The sequence below is a fragment of the Rana temporaria genome, chromosome 9 (genome assembly GCF_905171775.1).
Source record: "Rana temporaria chromosome 9, aRanTem1.1, whole genome shotgun sequence".
Lineage (NCBI taxonomy): Eukaryota > Metazoa > Chordata > Amphibia > Anura > Ranidae > Rana > Rana temporaria.
Window position 1 is genome coordinate 132,399,809 of NC_053497.1, and position 20,299 is coordinate 132,420,107.

The following is a 20,299-nucleotide window of genomic DNA, read 5'->3' on the forward strand; positions in this document are numbered from 1 at the left end:
GTAAAAAACAGGCATGACAACATCTTTACTCACACAAGAAGTCCAAAAATTTAATTTAAGGATCTTCTTACACTTACCAGTCCCCGTCGCAGGGCTGTTGGAATATCACAGACACATCCAACTTTCACCCATCACCACGGGCCGTGTCATGACAGACCTTCAAGGACTGGGTCCTCTCTGTATAGAGTCTCACCGCCTTGGACCTATATAGCACTCTACCAGAGCAAGCCTTTGGTTTGTTGTTATGACCAAGGTTGCTGGATCCCAGAGTCCAGCTCTTAAAAGAGAAGCATTATAGGCAAAAACCTTGTTCTTCTTCCTCGAGGCCCAAGTTCCATCCACCTTAGCCCTTTTTGGCATTTTGAATGGATCGTCTGCATATAGCCCCAATAATCCTGTGAAGGATCTTCCTGCGGAGCTCTCTTAGCACTTCTTAACCGTGACCAACACCTTAGACACTGGTGAAAAAACGGAGGTACTTCCTGTATGGGAGGGGTTATATAGAGGGAAACATCTTGTCTTTGATTATGCCAGTGTCCAATCACCTGAAGGTGGACATCCCACATAGTAATTACTATGGCTGCTCTGTGTCCTGTGATGTACGAAAAAGAAATAGGTGTTGTTTTTTTAAAAAAATTTGTAGAATGTTTTGAATAAAGTTTTTTTTTTTTTTTGGTGTGGTACCTTAAAGATCCTATACTAGTGTGTGTTTCTTTAGGGTTTCCGTTTTATGATGTATCAATTTCACAGGATGTGGTACCAGTAAATCCAGTAGATAGTTACGTTTTACTGCACATAACTTTTCATTCCCTCTCTCCCAACCTCTTTTTTAGGCTGGATTCACACCTATGCATTTTTAGTGCTTTTCACATTTTGCAGATTTGCTTTACAGAACTTGTTCCATAGGAAACCATGTTAAATGGACTGTAATGCAAATCTGCAAAATGCAAAAAGCACAAAAAATGCATAAGTGTGAATCAAGCCTTAAAGAGTTAAGACTAAAAAACAGGCATTTTTTGTATAGATTGTTTTGAATAAAGTTGATTACATTTAAAAAAAAATTGGGTTTGATGCTTTTAAAAATCCTATATTCGTGTGTGCTTCTTTAGGCTGGATTCACACCTTTGCATTTTTAGTGCTTTTTGCAGATTTGCACTACAGAACGTGTTCAATAGGAAACCATGGTAAATGGGCGGTAGTGCAAATCTGCAAAATGCAAAAAGCACTAAAAATACATAGGTGTGAATCCAGCCAAGTGCCTGGTTCACACTGGTGCATTTTGACATGCGATTTGGCATGTCAAATCGCATGTCAAAACGGCTGTATTTGCCGCAAATTGCTGGCAATGGCACCGTCCTAATCGGTGCGACGCTGCATCTGCGGCGCTGCACAGATTTCGAAAAGTAGTTTCTGTACTACTTTTTGCGATTTCCGCATGAGATTTACATTGACAAGGCCTTTGCATACACTTTAAGGAACAGCCACTTTAAATGTTGCTTTGATTTATTGTCTTTTTGCCTTTCAGTTCTCCAGACATTCCCCTCTCACTGGCCAGAAAGCAGCTCAGGAATTGTACACAGCTTGGCTGCATATGGAAGAAGTCCCGGTGCATTCCCACTCTATACATCGGGGGCTTCCCACTTGGGTCCACTTCCCTCCTCTGCATTATACTCTACTGCTCCCTTCCTGCTGAGCCCTGTTCCTCCAACTGAGCGTGATGGAAGCCCTAAATTCCTTGAGACCCTCAAGACAGAAAGGATGAGTCCCTTGAGTAATGACCTTCTGACCCTGGAGCCAAGGAGTCCTGGAAGTCAGGCTTTATCTCCAATGGGATACATAGGAACCATGCAAAATTACAACAATAGCATATTCCAAACAGGTAACCATACCACCCATAAAAACACCTACACCATCCAGTAAGGGATTAGAAAATGATTAAAAAGGATAGGGGAAAACAATAACAGTGCTTGATTAGGGTCTAACTGGTCCGAAAGCAAAAAATAAATCTTAAGGTCCTAGCTTCTAAATGGTGGTGCTGCAGTTTTAGAAGCAAATATATCTTTATTGTTTTACAAAACAACAAGGAAATATAAGAATAAGGCCATTTCAAGTTAGGAAAAAGGCCATAAACACGACGCCCAGTTTTCATTTGCATATTACACAATTAAGAGCAAACAAATGACTGTTTAGAACATATACTTCACAGTTAGGTTGGCATATTGCTTATATGCCAACCTATCTGTGAAGTATATGTGGTAGAATAAGTAATGCCAAGGCCTATAATAGCAAAAGGTGACGTGGCACCGTTAAATATAAGAGAGAAAGAGAGATAAGAAAGAGAAGAAGAATAGAAAGAGGAGAATGACCACTAAGTGATCCAAAGAGAAGAGAAAAAAGTAAAAGACAAAGAGAAAATAAGAACAGGAAAGGATCTTGAGGACCAAAATAATAATAAGACAGACAAGAGAGCTACCAAACGTGGGGTGGCACTGAAGCCAACTGTCAGGAGAGATTTAATAAATTGCTGAAGGATCTCTATTCCGTACCATTGGATGACTGAAATGACACTGTCTCTGAACCACCATCAGATTATAAAATCTCTTTGCGGTCATTAGAAGTGGAGAAATGGACACAAATATACCATAAAACAGTACATTTCTCTACATGCTGCAGTTTTATTTAAAAACCACATAGCTTCCCCAAGAGAAACTAAAAATGAGTATGCCATTTAGTACAGTGGAGCCTTGGATTGCGAGTAACGCGGTTAACGAGCGTTTCGCAATACGAGCACTGTATTTAAAAAGATCGTGACTCGGTTTGCGAGTGTTATCTCGCAAAACGAGCATGATTCAGGCCAAAGCGGTGTGCAGTACCGCGTTTGGCCTGAGGTGGGGGGGCGCCGGAGCCGAGTGATGTCTCTCAAAACGAGCATGATTCAGGCCAAATCGGTGTGCAGTACCGCTTTTGGCCTGAGTTGGGGGGCGCCAGAGCCGAACATCGCCGATCGGCGCCATTCGGAAATGCACGGAAAGGCCAGAGGACAGCACAGGGCAAATCTCGGGTAGGAAGTCTTTCCGAGGTTTGCCGACGTGTCCTTGGACCTTTTCGACCGTTTCAGAGGCTCTCCGATTCCCCCCACATCTGGCCACATGCGGTATTGCATCCCATTGAAGTCAATGCGGAACAAATACGTTTTGTTTCCATTGACTTCAATGGGGAAACTCGCTTTGATATGTGAGTACTTTGGATTACCAGCATTCTCCTGGAACGGATTATGCTCGTAATCCTAGGTTACACTGTATATGCCATCTGTGGAAAAAAGCTCTACTATGTCACAAAATGTCTATATTTTGCAACCTGTACAACAACCTTAGGTGCCTCTCCTTCAACTCTCCATAATAAACTGAGCTAGCAATTTTTGGTTTAACTAAAGTGATTTGTGTAAGACTATCCTAAAAAAGGTTTAGGTTTCATAAAAGCAGCAATATAACGGAAATGCTTTTTATGTCAAAGATACACGTTTCAGTGTGTTTATATCCAGCGCTATCCTCCTTTTCATGACTCCCTTTTTTTGCACAAGATAGTTCAACCATCATAGACCACTGCTAAGAGCTCTCCTCTTTTTGTAGCTTTTTCCACCCTGCCCGAAGGGTTTCCCTGTTTTAAAAATACAACACTCAGGTCCATGCTCCCCTCATGGGTAATAGCACTAATGGGGTAACGAATAACAAGTAATGTAAAAAAAAAAGAGCAGGAAGTTAGAGAGAAGAGGTTTCTGGACCAGGGGTCTCAAATAAATAGTGGGCAGTGGGCAGTGACCAAGTGCCCGATTGGTCAGTCCGCCCCTGGATACTAATTAAAGAGATAGAACCAGAATTCCCTCCATACTTGGGAAGAAGACATAGGCCCGCTTATAGACGAGGAACATAGAAGGAAAATTCTGAGAATGGCGTGCTATTCCTCAGATGATGCAAAGACAGTTGAAATGTGTTACAAAACTCCTGGCGAGATGGTATGTAACCCCACAGAAGGCACACAGGATCGGGGCCCTCAACTTGCTGGAGGTGATGTGATGCCCCAGGAACCTTTGCGTGCCTCTGGTGGGAATGCATAAAGATCCAACCCTATTAGGATGGAGTCTTGGCCGCAACCTACCAAATCACAGCAGAACAGATCCAGAAGAATCCATGGGATTGTTTATTTAATGATACAAGGAAAATGGCCCATCAATATAAGAATACCTTAGTTCCATTTCTCTTAAATGTGGCCAAAAGCCTGATCTCGAGTCTCTGGAGGTCTCAGGAAGTCCAGAGTATGAAGGATTGAGTTGCAAGGGTGGAAACGAAAAGAGTCATAGAGGAAGACGCATTGGAGAGATTTCAGAATATATGGGGGAAATGGCAGGAGTTCAGGGAGTCGGGAACCTGGAGGATGTGGGAAGGTGTAGGGAATTGAGGAGGGAAGGAGAAAGAGGGGGAGGGTATGGAATGGAGGTTTTTGTGTGTGGGGGTTCTTTAGGGGTAGGGGGTATAATTGCATAGGGTATGGATAGGATGTTCTTAACTTGTGACTGTGTTTTTTCTATGTCTCTTTTAAATAACAAGCAACCAGTTATATTAAGCCTGAAACTGATGCATGTCTTTTGTCTGCAGAGGATCGTGAGTGTGTGAATTGTGGTGCTACAGTGACCCCACTATGGAGACGGGATATTAGTGGTCATTATCTGTGCAATGCCTGTGGGCTTTATCACAAAATGAATGGACAGAACCGCCCGCTGATTCGACCCAAGAAACGCCTGGTATGTATTCTTGGGCAGTAGGCTCTGGCATATTAGTTTCACTCACAGTACCTGCTTTCAGAGTTAGATTATATCTAGGCTCCTGTATGACAATCTAAACAGGTCTCAAATGTTATTACTACTGTGATACACAAAGTAAATGTATTTGTGCTTCACGTGCTACCCTTCCCAGACACTACAGCTCACAGTGGGAGGGTCGGTGTTGTCATAGCAGAAAGCAGTGGGCAGGGCTAAGTGCAGCCAGGTGCTGATTGGAAAGCCACAGGCTTGAAAAATCAGGCGTGGCAATGCTGATAGCCACGCCCCCTGAAGCATCCTCTTATCCCACTGTAGTGTAATGTCGGCCATACACGGTTCGAATTTTCAAAAATAGTTTTTAAGAATTTTCGTACGAATTTTGCACCGTTAGTGGGCTGCAGCAACAGCCGATTTTCGTGCAGTAATCAAATTTAAAGAACTGGACATGTTGTAAATTTTTTAAAAAAGGAACGATTTTCTAATCACTGATGGGAGAATCGGGCGAGTAATAATGTAATAAAAAAAATGCGCATTTTCAAGAAAATAAAATTCCTGGAGAGAAAAGAAGATTCCCAAACACGAAAATTCTTTTGTGTAGCAACATGAAGGCTTGGTCGACCGAATTTAGAAAATCAATGGTGGCACCATCGGATCACAAAAAAAAAAAACTTTCTGATTTTGAAAAAAAAATTTGTTCGAAATTCGACCGTGTATGGCCTTCTTAAGCTGGCATAGCCTACAAGAGAGTGGCAACTCTGCTCTGAAATCAGAAGCAGTGCAGCATTGTTACCACCCCATCAAAGGAAGCTGCACCAGGTGGACTTTACTGGCAGCTCAACATGTATTTTGGGGAGTTTGCAGAGGGGACTAAGAGACAACTGTAAGTGCTAGAATTACACTTGGAATTCAAAATCTACCCTTTATTTCATTGAACAATATAGTATAGATTATAGATTTTTACACCGATCAGCCATACCATTATTAAGCAGGACCCCCTTTTTGCCATACCAAAAAAAAAAAACTGCCTATGTATGTAAGGCCTCGTACACACGACTGAGAAACTCGACAGAATCCATCAAGAAACTTGGTGGGAGAGCTTTTTTGCCGAGGAAAACGGTCGTGTGTACGTTTTTCATCGAGGAAACTGTCGAGGAATTCGACGAGGAAAAAAGAGAACAAATTGTCTTTTTCCTCGACGGGAGTCTCAATTTCCTTGTCGTGTTCCTCGTTGGGCTGGTTTTCGACGAGAAACTCGAGCGTGTGTATGCTAAGAAACCCTTGCATGCTCAGAATAAAGTATAAGACGGGAGTAAAAGTAGCATTTGTAATGGAGATAACACATTTTTCACGCTGTAACTGAAAAGTGCAAATCGTCTCTTACCAAACTTTTACTTAAAGTGGAGGTTCACCTAAAAATAAACTTTTAACATTGCATTTATGAGATTAATGACAATTAGAATCGGCTGTTTTTTTAGAAAAAATACGTCTGTACATACCGTTTCCTATTTGTGTTCTCACCGCCGCTTCCGGGTATGATGGTCGGGGCTGGGCTTTCCTAATTGATTGACAGGCATCCGACCGATGCATACAGCGCGTCACCAATGCCGAAAGAAGCCAAACGTCGGTGCAGCTCTATACGGCGCCTGTGCACCGACGGTCGGCTTCTTTCGGCATCTTGTGACGCGATGTATGCGTCGGTCGGATGCCTGTCAATCAATTAGGAACGCCTAATGAGGTTTAAATCACCACTTGCTGACAGTTTCAAATTTAAGTCTTTTGTCTGTTTCAGATATCTCATAACTCTTTTGATCGCATTCCAGTCTCTTTGACGTGGTTTATCAACTCGTCTGCAAAGAAGAGACATGCTGGCTGCAATGTCTAGACGTGTAGTGGTTGCAATGTAGAGAAGTGCCCCCACTGCTTGTCTATATTGTTCATTGGATGTGAGAAGATCATCTTCTCCTTCTAACTTTGGATAGGCTGTATCCATAGGTGTGCTTGCTCCTTTCGCCTCTGTCATGTTGAATTGCTGAAGAATGGATTAAATTTTTGCACTCTGATTCAACAGGAAACTTCCATCTTTCTCACGCTGGATGTCAATTCCAAGATAATATGTCACTTCACCTAGGTCTTTAGTTTCAAAGTGCTCGTTGAGTACTCCTGTTAACTTTGCAATTTTGTTTTTGTGAGCAATGATCAGGTCATCTACATAAATTAGCAGATACATCCACTCAGTGTCTACTTGTTTAGCATATAGGCACGGATCAGCTTTGCTTCTTGTAAATCCTTCATTTAGTAGAACTTGATTAATCTTCAGGTTCCATGCTCGAGCTGATTGTTTAAGGCCATAAAGAGATTTATTCAACTTGCAGACAAGATACTCTTGTCCCTTTTTCAAATATCCTTCTGGCTGTGACATGTAAATTTCTTCTTCAATATCACCATTAAGAAAAGCTGTCTTAATATCGTGATGTTTCACAATCGTACGCATGGCAGCCACTGTCATTAGTGTTCTGAAAGTACTTTGTTTAGCAACTGGAGCAAAAGTAGCATCATAGTCCTCACCGAACTTCTGTGAGTAACCTTTAGCAACCAGCCTTGCCTTGTACCGACAGACTTTCCCTTCAGAGTTACATTTGGTTTTAAAAACCCATTTACATCCTATGGCATGTTTACCTTGAGGTAGCTCTGAAAGTGTCCATGTCTGGAGATCTTCGAGTGATGTAATTTCTTCATCAGCGGCTTTATTCCATACTTGTTTCTCATGCATTGGCAGTTTCTGCATCTCTTTCCATGAACCTGGTTCAGTTTGAACAGCTCTGCGAGCTATGTAAGATAAACGTTCAGCTGGAACACCTTTATTGATTCTGGTTGATTTTCTGACTGAAGGTATTTCTGGTTCAGATTCAGGTTTTGATTCTTCTGCAGTAATTTCTATTTCTGTATCACTTTCCTTATTTTCTTGAGTGACTGATGTTGATTCTTTCTCAGTTTGAATAGTTTGTGTCTGTTGTTCAAACTTTGAGCACATAGAAGTTTCATCAATAATCACACTTCTGCTGACTGTTACCTTGTTCGTGTCTTGATGTAAAATCCTGTATCCTTTTTGAGATTCACTGTACCCCACAAGTACACCTTCTTTTGCACATGCATCCCATTTTGTACGTTTTTCTTTTGGAATGTGTACATAAGCTTTACTTCCAAAAATTCTGATGTGTCTTAAATCTGGTTTCCTTTTGTTCCACAGTTCATATGGAGTTTTTGTTGTTGCTTTTCCCGGCAAGCGATTTTGAAGATAACATGCAGTTGTGATAGTTTCTCCCCAGTATGTAGTTGGCATATCAGCATCAAATAGCATGCTCCTCCCACTTTCACACAGTGTGCGGTTCATTCTCTCTGCAACTCCATTTTGCTCCGGGTTATATGGAACTGTTGTATGGAACATAATTCCATGCTTCCTGAGAATGGCTTGTGTTTTACCACTTGTATATTCTGAGCCATTATCTGTTCGTAGTACTCTGGGCATTCCGCCAAAAATATTATTTACTTGAGCGAGATACTCTTCTAATTTCTCTGGCACTTCATCCTTATTGTGAAGTAGAAATACTGTGGTATATCTGGAGTAATCATCAATGAAGGTCAGGAAGTACTTTTTCTTTCCTGGAGTCATAGTTTTCATTGGACCACAAAGATCTGAATGTATTAAGTCCAGAGGTTTTTGAGCTTTGCTGTTGGTCTGCTTGGGAAAAGGTGTTCTTGCCATTTTTCCTTTAATACAGCTGGTACAAATCATTATGTGATCACATGGATTAATCTCAATACCACTTGCATAGTTATTCTCAACTGTTTTCTTTATTGTATCAGAATTTCTGTGCCCCAATCGTCTGTGCCAAGTGTGGATGCAGTTTGAATGTTTATCCTCTTTGGCTATTTTAACCATTTCACTGCAGTTCAGCTGATATAGTTCATCTATGATTTTAGCCTTTGCAAGCAAGCAATCCCCTTTTGTTATGATACAACTGTCACCCTGAAATGTGACAACATTGCCTTGGTTAGTGAGTTTCTTTACTGACAAAAGGTTGCTTTCAAGATCTGGCACATACAGAACATTCCTCATATGGATCCTTTTAGTGATATCTGGAGAGATATGACAGTAATGAAAGCCATCTCCTATTCCCACTGATTTCATGAATTGTCCATTAGCTGTAGTTATCCCTTCTGTTTTGCTTTCATCAAGCTGAGCGAAGAAACTTCGGTCATTTGTCATGTGACTTGTAGCACACACCATGCTTGCACAGAGGTGACACCATTTTTGGATCCGAATGCATACTCCTTTGTTTCTATGACATTCTTAGCTTGTTGCAATGCACTTTGTTTTTGCATTCTAGCTTTCCAGATTCTACAATCTGCTTTTAGGTGTCCTGGTTTCTTGCACACAAAGCATTCCCGCTTTTCTAGCTGCACGTTACTGTGTTTATTTTTGTATTTTGTCTTTAAAGCCGTCTCCGAACACACACTCACATTACTCATGCTTTCAGTTTTGCGCTTGTATTCATCCACAAGCTTGCCTTTAACATATTCCAGTGTCAGATCATCATCTGGACATGCATCTAGTGCTGTGACAAGTGTCTCATAACTTTCAGGAAGTCCACTTAATAATAGCGCTGCAACATGGAAATCTTTTATCTCTTCTCCAATCCCTCGCAGTCTCTCCACCATCTCTAAGGTCTGTCTTATATAGTCCTGCATGTCCTGGTCTTTCTGTAGCTTAGTCTGATAGAGCTTTCTTATTAAATACAGTTTATTGCTGAGATTAACTCTTTCATGTGCTTTCTGTAACTCTTCCCACATGTCTTTTGCAGTCTGACAGTTACATATATGTATGATTTGATCATCATCTATGCACAGGGAGATTGTGCTCTGCGCCTTCTGATGTCTGTCTAACCACTCCTCTGTGGGCTGTGCAGGTCTTGGTTCATTTATACATTTCCACGTACCTTCTCTTATAAGCAGCATTTTCATCTTGAATTTCCAAGATTGGTAGTTCTGATTCGTCAGATTTGCAATGGAGAACTTTGCTGAGGGGATGGCAGCAGCCATTTCTGCTGTTTGTCTTTCTGTTGCTGTCTCCTGCACTCAATTGCTCTAGCTCACTGTATCTGGCTATATCCAGGGGTAATCTGTATTATATCCTGGGCTTCTGTAACATGTCCTGGGCCCATAACCTGTTAGATATAATCTTTTGGGGCTAAACAAAGTACAAGCAGACAGTCTGGTGTTTCTCTGGAAAAACTGCGTCAGGAGCAGGAACTCTTTTATTACTTATGAGGCATAGACAAAACATGAACTCACAAACGTAACACTGCCATCTAGTGATCATACAATGTAGTAGACACACAGCAATGACATATAGTGGTTGTTGCTTATTGAATACAAACCTTGTATGCTAACAGTAGTAATGACTAGGCTTCACTTAGCAACATCCTAGCAATACCCTGGGAGTTTTCCAGCCAGGCTTTATGAGGTATGTACTGTAAATGGTATGAATAGAAAATGATGAGCGCAAACTGAAAATCTAAAAGTGAATATCAAGACAGTCCATAGGGACTGATGACAATCTATTAAGCACCTTAACAAATTTCAAGGCTGTGAACTATAATGTGAAAAACCCTCAAACAGGTGACTAATAAAACAAAATCTGCATAAAGTCCAAAACTATATATCAAAGTGAGTGGTGCGAACGACTTTTGCCCTTTAGACATCAATGTGAATAATCTGGATGAGTCTTCACTAAATCTTCACTAAGCTTGAGCTCACAGAGCGCTTACCTCCAGTCACTGGGTTATGCGTGTCAACGAAATCCTCCAGATACTGAGATGGAATCCAATCAATGGGGAATCTTCACATCCCCGGTTTCAGGGGGCAGTCCCCGGATTGAGGACACTGTCCCCGGACCAAGTATGTCCCTGGTTTTGTGGGCTGGGGAAATTTCAGACAGTTGGTGCACAATTAAAAAAAAAAAAATCTGAATTACACACCCCAGCTCCGCCGCTCCTACTAGCTATTTTTTTCCATTATCTGTGCCCTTTTCTGATGACCATGTGCTGGTTGGATCGGAGGGAATATTTCTTAAGTTTCGGGCGCATGCCCATTCATCTCCACTCGCATGTCCTTCTACCTTGGCTCAAGTCTCGGCCAGCCACCTGCCTGCTTATTCCTTGCTTTCATTGGCGGAGTGATTTTCCTCCGCTCCCCACCCAGTAATAGCTCGGCACGTAAAATAAGACTTGGCAGGATGTGAGGCGGGCGGTGGCGGCGACGGGCAGAGAGTTGCTGATTCCCGCCATTACTAGTAAAAAAAAAATTATTGCAAGAGTGAATGGTTGGTTAGGATAATTACTTAAAATATGTTGTATTTATAAAGACCAATTTGTATTTTGCAGATTGTCAGCAAGAGAGCTGGAACCCAATGCAGCAACTGTCACACGAGCACCACCACACTGTGGAGACGGAATGCCAGCGGAGAACCGGTGTGCAATGCCTGCGGACTGTACTACAAACTGCACAATGTAAGAATCTAAAAATTCACAGAGAAACAATGTTCACCTTCTAGGGAAAGAAGTCACATGCCCCAAGCAACACTTCTCTGGGGGCCACATTAAAATCTACAACTTTATGGGTGTCCGGCACAGTGACATTAATTGGCACAGTGGCGACAATTAAAGGGCACAGTGGCTGTGTTTGATGGCATGGCACAGTGGTGACAATTGACGGCACAGTGGCTGCGTTTGAAGGCATGGCACAGTGGTGCGAATTGATGGCACAGTGACTGCGTTCGATGGCATGGCACAGTGGTGACAATTGATGGCACAGTAGCTGCGTTTGATGGCATGGCACAGTGGCTGCGTTTGATGGCATGGCACAGTGGTGCGAATTGATGGCACAGTGACTGCGTTTGATGGCATGGCACAGTGGCTGCGTTTGATGGCATGGCACAGTGGTGCCAATAGATGGCACAGTGGCTGCGTTTGATGGCATGGCACAGTGGCTGCATTTGATGACATGGCACATTGGCTGCGTTTGATGGCATGGCACAGTGGCTGCGTTTGATGGCATGGCACAGTGGTGACAATTGATGGCACAGTGGCTGCATTTAATGGCATGGCACAGTGGTGACAATTGATGGCACAGTGACTGCGTTTGATGGCATGGCACAGTGGCTGCGTTTGATGGCATGGCACAGTGATGCCAATTGATGGCACAGTGGCTGCGTTTGATGGCATGGCACAGTGGCTGCATTTGATGACATGGCACATTGGCTGCGTTTGATGGCATGGCACAGTGGCTGCGTTTGATGGCATGGCACAGTGGTGACAATTGATGGCACAGTGGCTGCATTTAATGGCATGGCACAGTGGTGACAATTGATGGCACAGTGGTTGCATTTGATGGGCACAGTGAGGCTGCAATTTTTTTTCTTTTTCGTTTGCGCCCCCCCAAAAATTTTGAGCACCAGCCGCCACTGGGTTGAATAGTCAATTTTTGGACTTTTACCTACAGGTAAGCCTATAATAAGACTTACCTGTAGTAGGTAAGGGGATGCGCACAGGGGATTCTCAGCTTAAGGCCCGGCAGACGCCAGACCTTGCCGGAAAGAAGTCTCCCGCGCACATGAGTGATGACATTGCGGCTCCAGCCACACAGCGCTGGAGCCGCGATACCCAGAAGACCCGCCGAGGCAAGATGTAATTTCCCTCGGTGTGGACCAGGTAAGTTACCGATGCCTCGTTCTAAGGTAAGTATTTCATAATGAGCTAGTATGCGGTGCATACTTGCTCATTATGCCTTTTGCCTTACAGGTGACTAATAAAAAAAAACATTTGGGGGACTATACAACCGCTTTAAAGGGTTTGTAAAGGAAATTTTTTTTTATCTTAATTGCTTCCTTTACCTTAATGCAGTGCTGTTTTCATGTCCTCATTGTTCGTTTTTGCTCTCAAGTTGCTGTAATTCTTCTCTGATCTCCACACTTCTTGGTTGTCTGTTTCCTGATAACCACAGTACTGGGAGCTTTCCCTCTGTGGTCACTAATCAAGGAGGTGTGATTACTGTGGGTCAGATTCAGATACATTTACGTTGCTCCACGGCAGCGTAACGTATCCCATTTACGTTACACCGCCGCAGGTTTACAGCGTAAGTGCCTGATTCACAAAGCTCTTACCTGTAAACTTGCGGCGGTGTAACGTAAATCCGCTCGGCGCAAGCCCGCCTAATTCAAATGGGGCGGGCACCATTTAAATTAGGCGCGTTCCCGCGCCGAACGTACTGCGCATGCTCCGCCGGGAAAATTACCCGACGTGCGCTGCGCTAAATGACGTCGCACGGACGTCATTTGTTTAGACGTTAACGTAAATGGCGTCCAGCGCCATTCACGGACGACTTACGCAAACAACGTGATTTTTTAAATTTCGACGCGGGAACAACGGCCATACTTAACATGGCTTAGAACACCTAGGGCTCAGCCCTAATTTTACGACGCGTATCTCGACGGAAACTACGTAAAGTTAGAGCGACGGGTAACGCGGACGTTCGTGGATCGCCGTAACTAGTCATTTGCACATTCTACGCCGACCGCAATGGCCTCGCCACCTAGCGGCCGGCATAGAATTGCATCCTAAGATCCGACAGTGTAAATCAATTACACCTGTCGGATCTTAGGGCTAGCTATGCGTAACTGATTCTATGAATCAGCCGCATAGTTAGGATGGGCGGATCACGGAGATACGACGGCGTATCAGGAGATACGCCATCGTATCTCTTCTGTGAATCTGGCCCTTTGTGTCTAAAACCCCTCAGCACCAATCAGTTTAGTTTTCCAAACCATCACTGCCCTGTATTGGCTCTGTATGCTCTGTAAAGCAGAGAAGCAGGAAACATGCAAAAACGAAACTAGAAACTATAGGTACATTATATGATTGATTTTTATCTATTTTTAATCGTTTTTAAAAGGAATCAGTTAACTATTATGTCTCTATACCCTGGAAACAGTCATTTCAGCAAAAAAAAAAAATGTTTTATTTACAATTCTTTTAAAGAAAATAAAATATTATCCTTTTTTACTGGTTTACATTCTAAGGCTGCATTCACATTGTAACACCGCGTACGCGGCGTATTTTGCCGCGATTTGTTTACTTTTTTTTTTTACAGATAATTTCCATTGATGTCTATGCCCGAACACCAATGCCGCCTGAAAAAAAGGGTCCGGGACTTGTTTTCAGGCGGCAGGCGTAGGGCGTTTCGGCGTTCAGCGTGAGATGTGAACCATCTCATAGACATCAATGGGAATTCGCCCCTCCAGCGGCACGAGTGTCGCGCTTCAGGCGTATATACGCTGAGGTGTGAATGCAGCCTAAAGGAATGTTATTTGATGTTTTTAAGTGATGCAGCTTCTTGACTTCAACATCTTGTTGCAGGTGAATCGCCCCATGACAATGAAGAAGGATGGAATCCAGACCAGAAACCGCAAAGTGGGCAGCAAGTCCAAGAAGAAGAAGCAACAGGCGCAAGATGGTGTCTATGAGAATCACAAGATGACCCCAGAGGAGCAAGCCATGTACCCTTTTTCACCCATCATGGTACCTGGTCAGATGGCTCCTTTGGGACACCTGATGCCTGGTACCCCTCCGCATCATCTGCTTACTCCCCCCAGAATGCCTCACTCACCTCCTACCATCACCTACAGGCCGCACCTGTTTTCTGGTGTCACCTCAGCTCTGAGCTAAAAAAGAGCAACACAGACTACAATCTCTCCAAAAAAACAACAACTAAAGGCTATAGCCAGACAGGGTAGTATCAGAATGGCGGATTGCTTTGGAGCACTAGACATATTCAGAACCATTTTTGTGCCCTTGGTAATTCCACTGCTCCACAAATCACCCAGCCAAATTTGTGTCACTGGGAGGCTTTTGAGGTTGTTTCAGACAGAAAGCTGTGGTGGGACTGGTCCTTTCTACCAAAACATTCACCCAGAACCAAAAACCAGAAATCTAGGCAGTCTAGTCCGTGGGTCATGAAGAGGACACATCTATACACATCTCTGCTTTCTTATGTGTACATTTTTCCTGAGAAATATTTTATAAAAAGTTTCCTGACAATCACGTGTGTGCAATGGTCTTCTTTTACTGTAACAATGCGGTTGGTTTACTAAACTTGAGAGTGAAAAATGTGGTGCAGCTCTGCATAGAAATCAATCAGCTTCCAGGTTTTAATGTGCAATCTATTTAGTTCCGATTATGTTTTTTCAACCTCCCTGGCGGTATGATTCTGTCAGAAAAAACATGCTGAAAGCGGTACAATTATTTGCAAAGAAAATTTGGCGTTTTATATTGTAGGCCTGTGATTTTTAGGAATAACTCACTTAAATCTGACCAAACAAGAATCTAATAGGCATCCCGGGTATGAATTTTTTTTAAAAACAAAATTTTAAATTATAATATAATAAATAATTATAAATAATTATAGCAAGTAATAATATAATTAAAATAACAATTATTCAATAATGTAATCAAATTAAAATCACTGACATTTTTTCAGTTGCAGAATTGTTGCTGTCATTATTATTTTTTTTTTATGAGGAATTTCCCCCCAAATCGCTATCGCTCAATTCTGCAAGTGATTATAATTTATTATCGCTGTTTTCTAGCTGCTCTAAAACCATTTTTGACATAAAGGGACACTTTTGGTTGCTATGGACAATCTACAGTTTTCAGGCAGAAAGAACCGTTTTTATTATATAAAAGTACATGTAGGGCACTGGGCAGACCACTAGGGACAAGGGGGGGGTGTATTTTTTACATACAGTACTGTAATCTATAAGATTACAGTATACTGTATGTATAGTGTTTGTTTACTTTTTTGAATTTGGCGCCGATCTCCGCTCCCGTGCCTCGTAACGTCGCAGGGAACGGAGATCGGCGGCACAGGAGGACGCTGTGTGAATCGAGCGAGGTCCCGCTCGCTCACACAGCGTGGTGACATCGCTGGATCCAGGAGAAGGTAAGCCAGCGCACGCTGCAGGCTCTGCATGTCTACCCCGAGCGTGACTCGGGGATACCGATCGCAGCAAGAAAAACCCACCCCGAGTCACGCTCGGGGATACCGCCAGGGAGGTTAACGAATTTTGACAAATTTGTTAATTCCGAAATGTTGACAATTTTTTCAATTTCCGAATTCCAAATTTTAGAATTTGCGAATTTGCGAATTCCGAATTTTAGAATTAGCGAATTCCGAATTTTAGAATTTCCAAACTAATAAAACGAAAACAAAACATTTTTTTGGCAGTGCACATGTCTATTGTCAAAGCTTAATTGAACAAGCTGAAGTAAGAGTCGGTTCACACTGGGGCAACTTGGGATCCGACTTGAGGTCGCCTCAAGTCGTCCCAAGTCGCGCTGTAGAGAAAAACAATGTAAGTGAATGGGAGAGGTGTTAATACACACTACTCAAGTCGCTCCGACTTCAGAAAAGGTTCCTGTACTACTTCAATCCGACTTGTAGGCGATTTGTACCCATTGATTTCAATGGAAGTCGCCTCAGAAGTCGGATTACTGTCTTAACTGAAGCGACTTTCCAGGAAGATAACATACATTTCTCAGGCAAACCTCTCCCTCCCCCTCCCACAGAGCTGATTGTTGTTTGATTGGCCACTGGAAAGTCTCCTGTCCTGGAGACGACTTGAAGTCGTGTTGTAAATCTCCCCAGATCGCCCTGTGGTTCATGCTCAAGTCGTGTTGGATTTGCCTCTGAAAGTCGTGCTGAAAGTCGTGTCGCCCCAGTGTGAACCGACTCCTAGAAGCTGATTGGCTACCATGTACAGCTGCACCAGACTTTGCACTCTCCAGTTTTGGTAAAACAACCCCAATATGTAACTCAAGTGAGAAATCTTTGGCACAAGAAAATGTAGATATTATATTGCTGTTAGAGTTGTGATAGTATATTTGCTGTGAAAATACATTACAGTTAGAAATTTGGTTAACTTTAAAAAAGATACGTTTAGGTTAAAGCGGAGGTCCACACAAAAAGTGAACCTCCGTTTTTTGGAACCCCCCCCCCTCCGGTGTCACATTTGGCACCTTTCAGGGGGAGGGGGGTACAGATACCTGTGTAATACAGGTATTTGCACCCACTTCTAGAAAATAGACTTCCGTGGGAGTCACTACCCTTCCTGTCCCCGTCCCCGCCGCTGTCTTCTGGGAAACACACTGGTCCCAGGAGACAGCGGGGACCAGTTAGGACGCGCCACTCGTGCATGCGCATTAGGGAACCAGGCAGTGAAGCTGCAACGCTTCACTTCCTGATTCCCTCACCGAGGATGGTGGTGGGGGCAGCCGAGTGACGAGCGATTGCTTGGCTTCAGCTGCCGACATTGCGGGCACCCTGGACAGGTAAGTGTCCATTTATTAAAAGTCAGCAGCTGCAGTATTTGTAGCTGCTGGCTTTTAATATTTATTTTTTTGGTGGATCTCCACTTTAATGTAACCTTTAGGGCTATGCTTAAATTAAAGACTACCTCCAGTCTGACTGGTTTGCGCAAAAGTTATAGCGCCTACAATATATATACGATATACGCTTATTGCATTTTTTTTGGCCAAAAAAATTTAGAAGAATACGTATCGGCCTAAACTGAGAACATTTTTTTTTTTTAAATGGGATATTTAGTATAGCAAAAAGAAAAAAATATTGTGTTTTTTTTTTAAATTGTTGCTTTTTTTTGTTTATAGCACAAAAAATAAAAACCGCAGAGGTTATCAAATGCCACAAAAAAAAATCTCTATTTGTGGGAAAAAAAGGACGTCAATTTTGTTTGGGAGCCACGTTGCATGACCGCGCAATTGTCAGTTAAAGTGACGCAGTGCTGGAAGCTGAAATTTCGCCTGGGCAGGAGGGGGGTATATGTGCCCAGTAAGCAAGTGGTTAATGGTATCCCAGTCATAGTCTGTAGGGTTCAATATTGAGTTGGCACACCCTTTGCAGCTATAACAGCTTCAACTCTTCTGGGAAGTCTGTCCACAAGGTTTAGGAGTGTGTCTATGGGAATGTTTGACCATTCTTCCAGAAGCACATTTGTGAGGTCAGGCAATGATTTTGGATGAGAAGGCCTGGCTCACAGTCTCCACTCTAATTCATTCCAAAGGTGTTCTATCGGGTTGAGGTCAGGACTCTGTGCAGGCAAGTCAAGTTCCTCCACCCCAAACTCTCTCATCCATGTCTTTAAGGACCTTGCTTTGTGCACTGGTGTGCAGTCATGTTGGAACAAGAAGGGACCATCCCCCAGGTTGGGAGAATGAAATTGCCCAAAATGTCTTGGTATGCTGACGCCTTAAGTGTTCCCTTCACTGGAACTAAGGGGCAAAGCACATACCATGCAAAACAACCCCACACCATAATCCCCCCTCCACCAAATAATTTGGACCAGACCAGAGTCCTGACCTTAACCCAATAGAACACCCAAAGGATGGACTAGAGAAGACACTGCGAGACAGGCCTTCTCGTCCAACATCAGTGCCTGACCTCACAAATGCGCTTCTGGAAGAATGGTCAAACATTCCCATAGACACTCCTAAACCTTGTGGACAGCCTTCCCAGAAGAGTTGAAGCTGTTATAGCTGCAAGGGGTGGGTCCACTCAATATTGAACCCTACGGACTAAGATTGGAATGCCATTAAAGTTCATGTGCAAGTAAAGGCAGGCGTCCCAATACTTTTAGTAATAGAGTGTACTTGAGATTGCCTGAAAATTGCTTACTGTACGGTCATCATAGGGCTCAATCAGATGGGCATTGACATCCATCCTGTTGTGCCGCCGTTAGCGTTCAGATCTGTGCATGTCAACTTTTGACACGTGGCTGTGTCCATGCAGTTGCTGCGTCTGCATCCACCTTTATCAGCTCCAAGGAGGATGCAGACACAGAAAACAGTGACTCAGCACACAGGATAGGTGTCAACGCCCGTCTAAATGAAGAGCAATTTGAGTTTTACAAGTTAGGTTTAGAAAATTGGTACAATATAATGTATTACTCATTAGGGGACATGAATTAGGCTTAAATGACAAAGATTCAGTGTTGCCAACTGTCCGTATTTTTACGGACAGTCTGTAAAAACGGGCACTTTTTTCCCATCGTAAATGTCTGTGGTTGCGGGAATATGGCAGTAAAAATAGGCAGGGGGCCTGGGGGAGATTGGAGGCAGGGGGTGTTAGTGGCAGGGGGTGATTGGAGGTAGGGGGTGATTGGAGTCAAGGGGTGTTAGTGGCAGGGGGTGATTGGAGGCAGGGGGTGTTAGTGGCAGGGGGTGTTAGTGGCAGGGGGTGATTGGAGGGAGGGGGTGATTGGAGGCAGGGGGTGTTAGTGGCAGGGGGTGATTGGAGGCAGGGGGTGATTGGAGTCAGGGGGTGTTATTGGCAGGGGGTGATTGGAGTCAGGGAGTGATTGGAGGCAGGGGATGATTGGAGGCAGGGGGTGTTAGTGGCAGGGGGTGATTGGAGTCAAGGGGTGTTAGTGGCAGGGGGTGATTGGAGGCAGGGGGTGTTAGTGGCAGGGGGTGATTGGAGGCAGGGGGTGTTAGTGGCAGGGGGTGATTGGAGGCAGGGGGTGTTAGTGGCAGGGGGTGATTGGAGGCAGGGGGTGTTAGTGGCAGGGGGTGATTGGAGGCAGGGGGTGTTAGTGGCAGGGGGTGATTGGAGGCAGGGGGTGATTGGAGTCAGGGGGTGTTTTTGGCAGGGGGTGATTGGAGTCAGTGAGTGATTGGAGGCAGGGGATGATTGGAGGCAGGGGGTGTTAGTGGCAGGGGGTGATTGGAGGCACCGCAGAGGGGGATGGTGGCACCGCAGAGGGTGGGGGTGGAGACAGGGGTTGTTGGTGGCACCGGAGAGGGGGGTGGAGGCAGGGGACGATGGAGGCAGTGGGAGATTGGAGGCAGTGGGAGATTGGAGGCAGTGGGAGATTGGAGGCAGTGGGAGATTATGGCACAGCAGAGGGGGATGGTGGCACCGTAGAGGGTGGGGGGTGGAGACAGGGGTTGTTGGTGGCACCACAGAGGGGGGTGGAGGCAGGGGACGATGGAGGCAGGGGGAGATTGTGGCACCGCAGAGGGAGGTGAAGACAGGGGGTGTTGGTGAGAGAGGGGGATGGAGGCAGGGGGTGATGTGAATAAATAATTTGCCCTTATTATATTGAAAATAACAAAAATATGTTTTTTTACTTTAATATCTACCTTAAATCACATTGCTATTTGCCCAGAAAACTTGTTTGTAGCCTAAATGCTGAAATTTGCACCTAAAATGTAATTTAGTAATTTTTGTGAAATGCCAGTAAAAACGTGGCTGCGCCAGTAAATTTCGGGTGTCGTGCCAGTAAATTTCAATCTGGTAGGTTGGCAACACTGCAAAGATTTAACACAAGAAACGGATCTTTGCTTTAGACATGAC

The 20,299-nt window shown here is 43.8% G+C and overlaps 1 protein-coding gene across 4 annotated transcripts in view; it reads left to right on the forward strand.

Annotated features, from left to right (window-relative positions):
• The window catches only part of GATA1 (GATA binding protein 1), a 68,111-nt gene extending 53,138 nt beyond the window's left edge, over window positions 1–14,973 (forward strand). For all 4 annotated transcript variants that reach the window (XM_040324556.1, XM_040324557.1, XM_040324555.1 and 1 more), the window contains 4 exons: window positions 1,526–1,879; window positions 4,653–4,798; window positions 11,260–11,385; window positions 14,290–14,973. In XM_040324556.1, the coding sequence (XP_040180490.1) occupies window positions 1,526–1,879; window positions 4,653–4,798; window positions 11,260–11,385; window positions 14,290–14,598 (935 nt within the window). In that variant the 3' untranslated portion in view covers window positions 14,599–14,973. The remainder of the gene's footprint in view (window positions 1–1,525; window positions 1,880–4,652; window positions 4,799–11,259; window positions 11,386–14,289) is intronic.
• The last annotated feature ends 5,326 nt before the right edge of the window (window positions 14,974–20,299 follow it).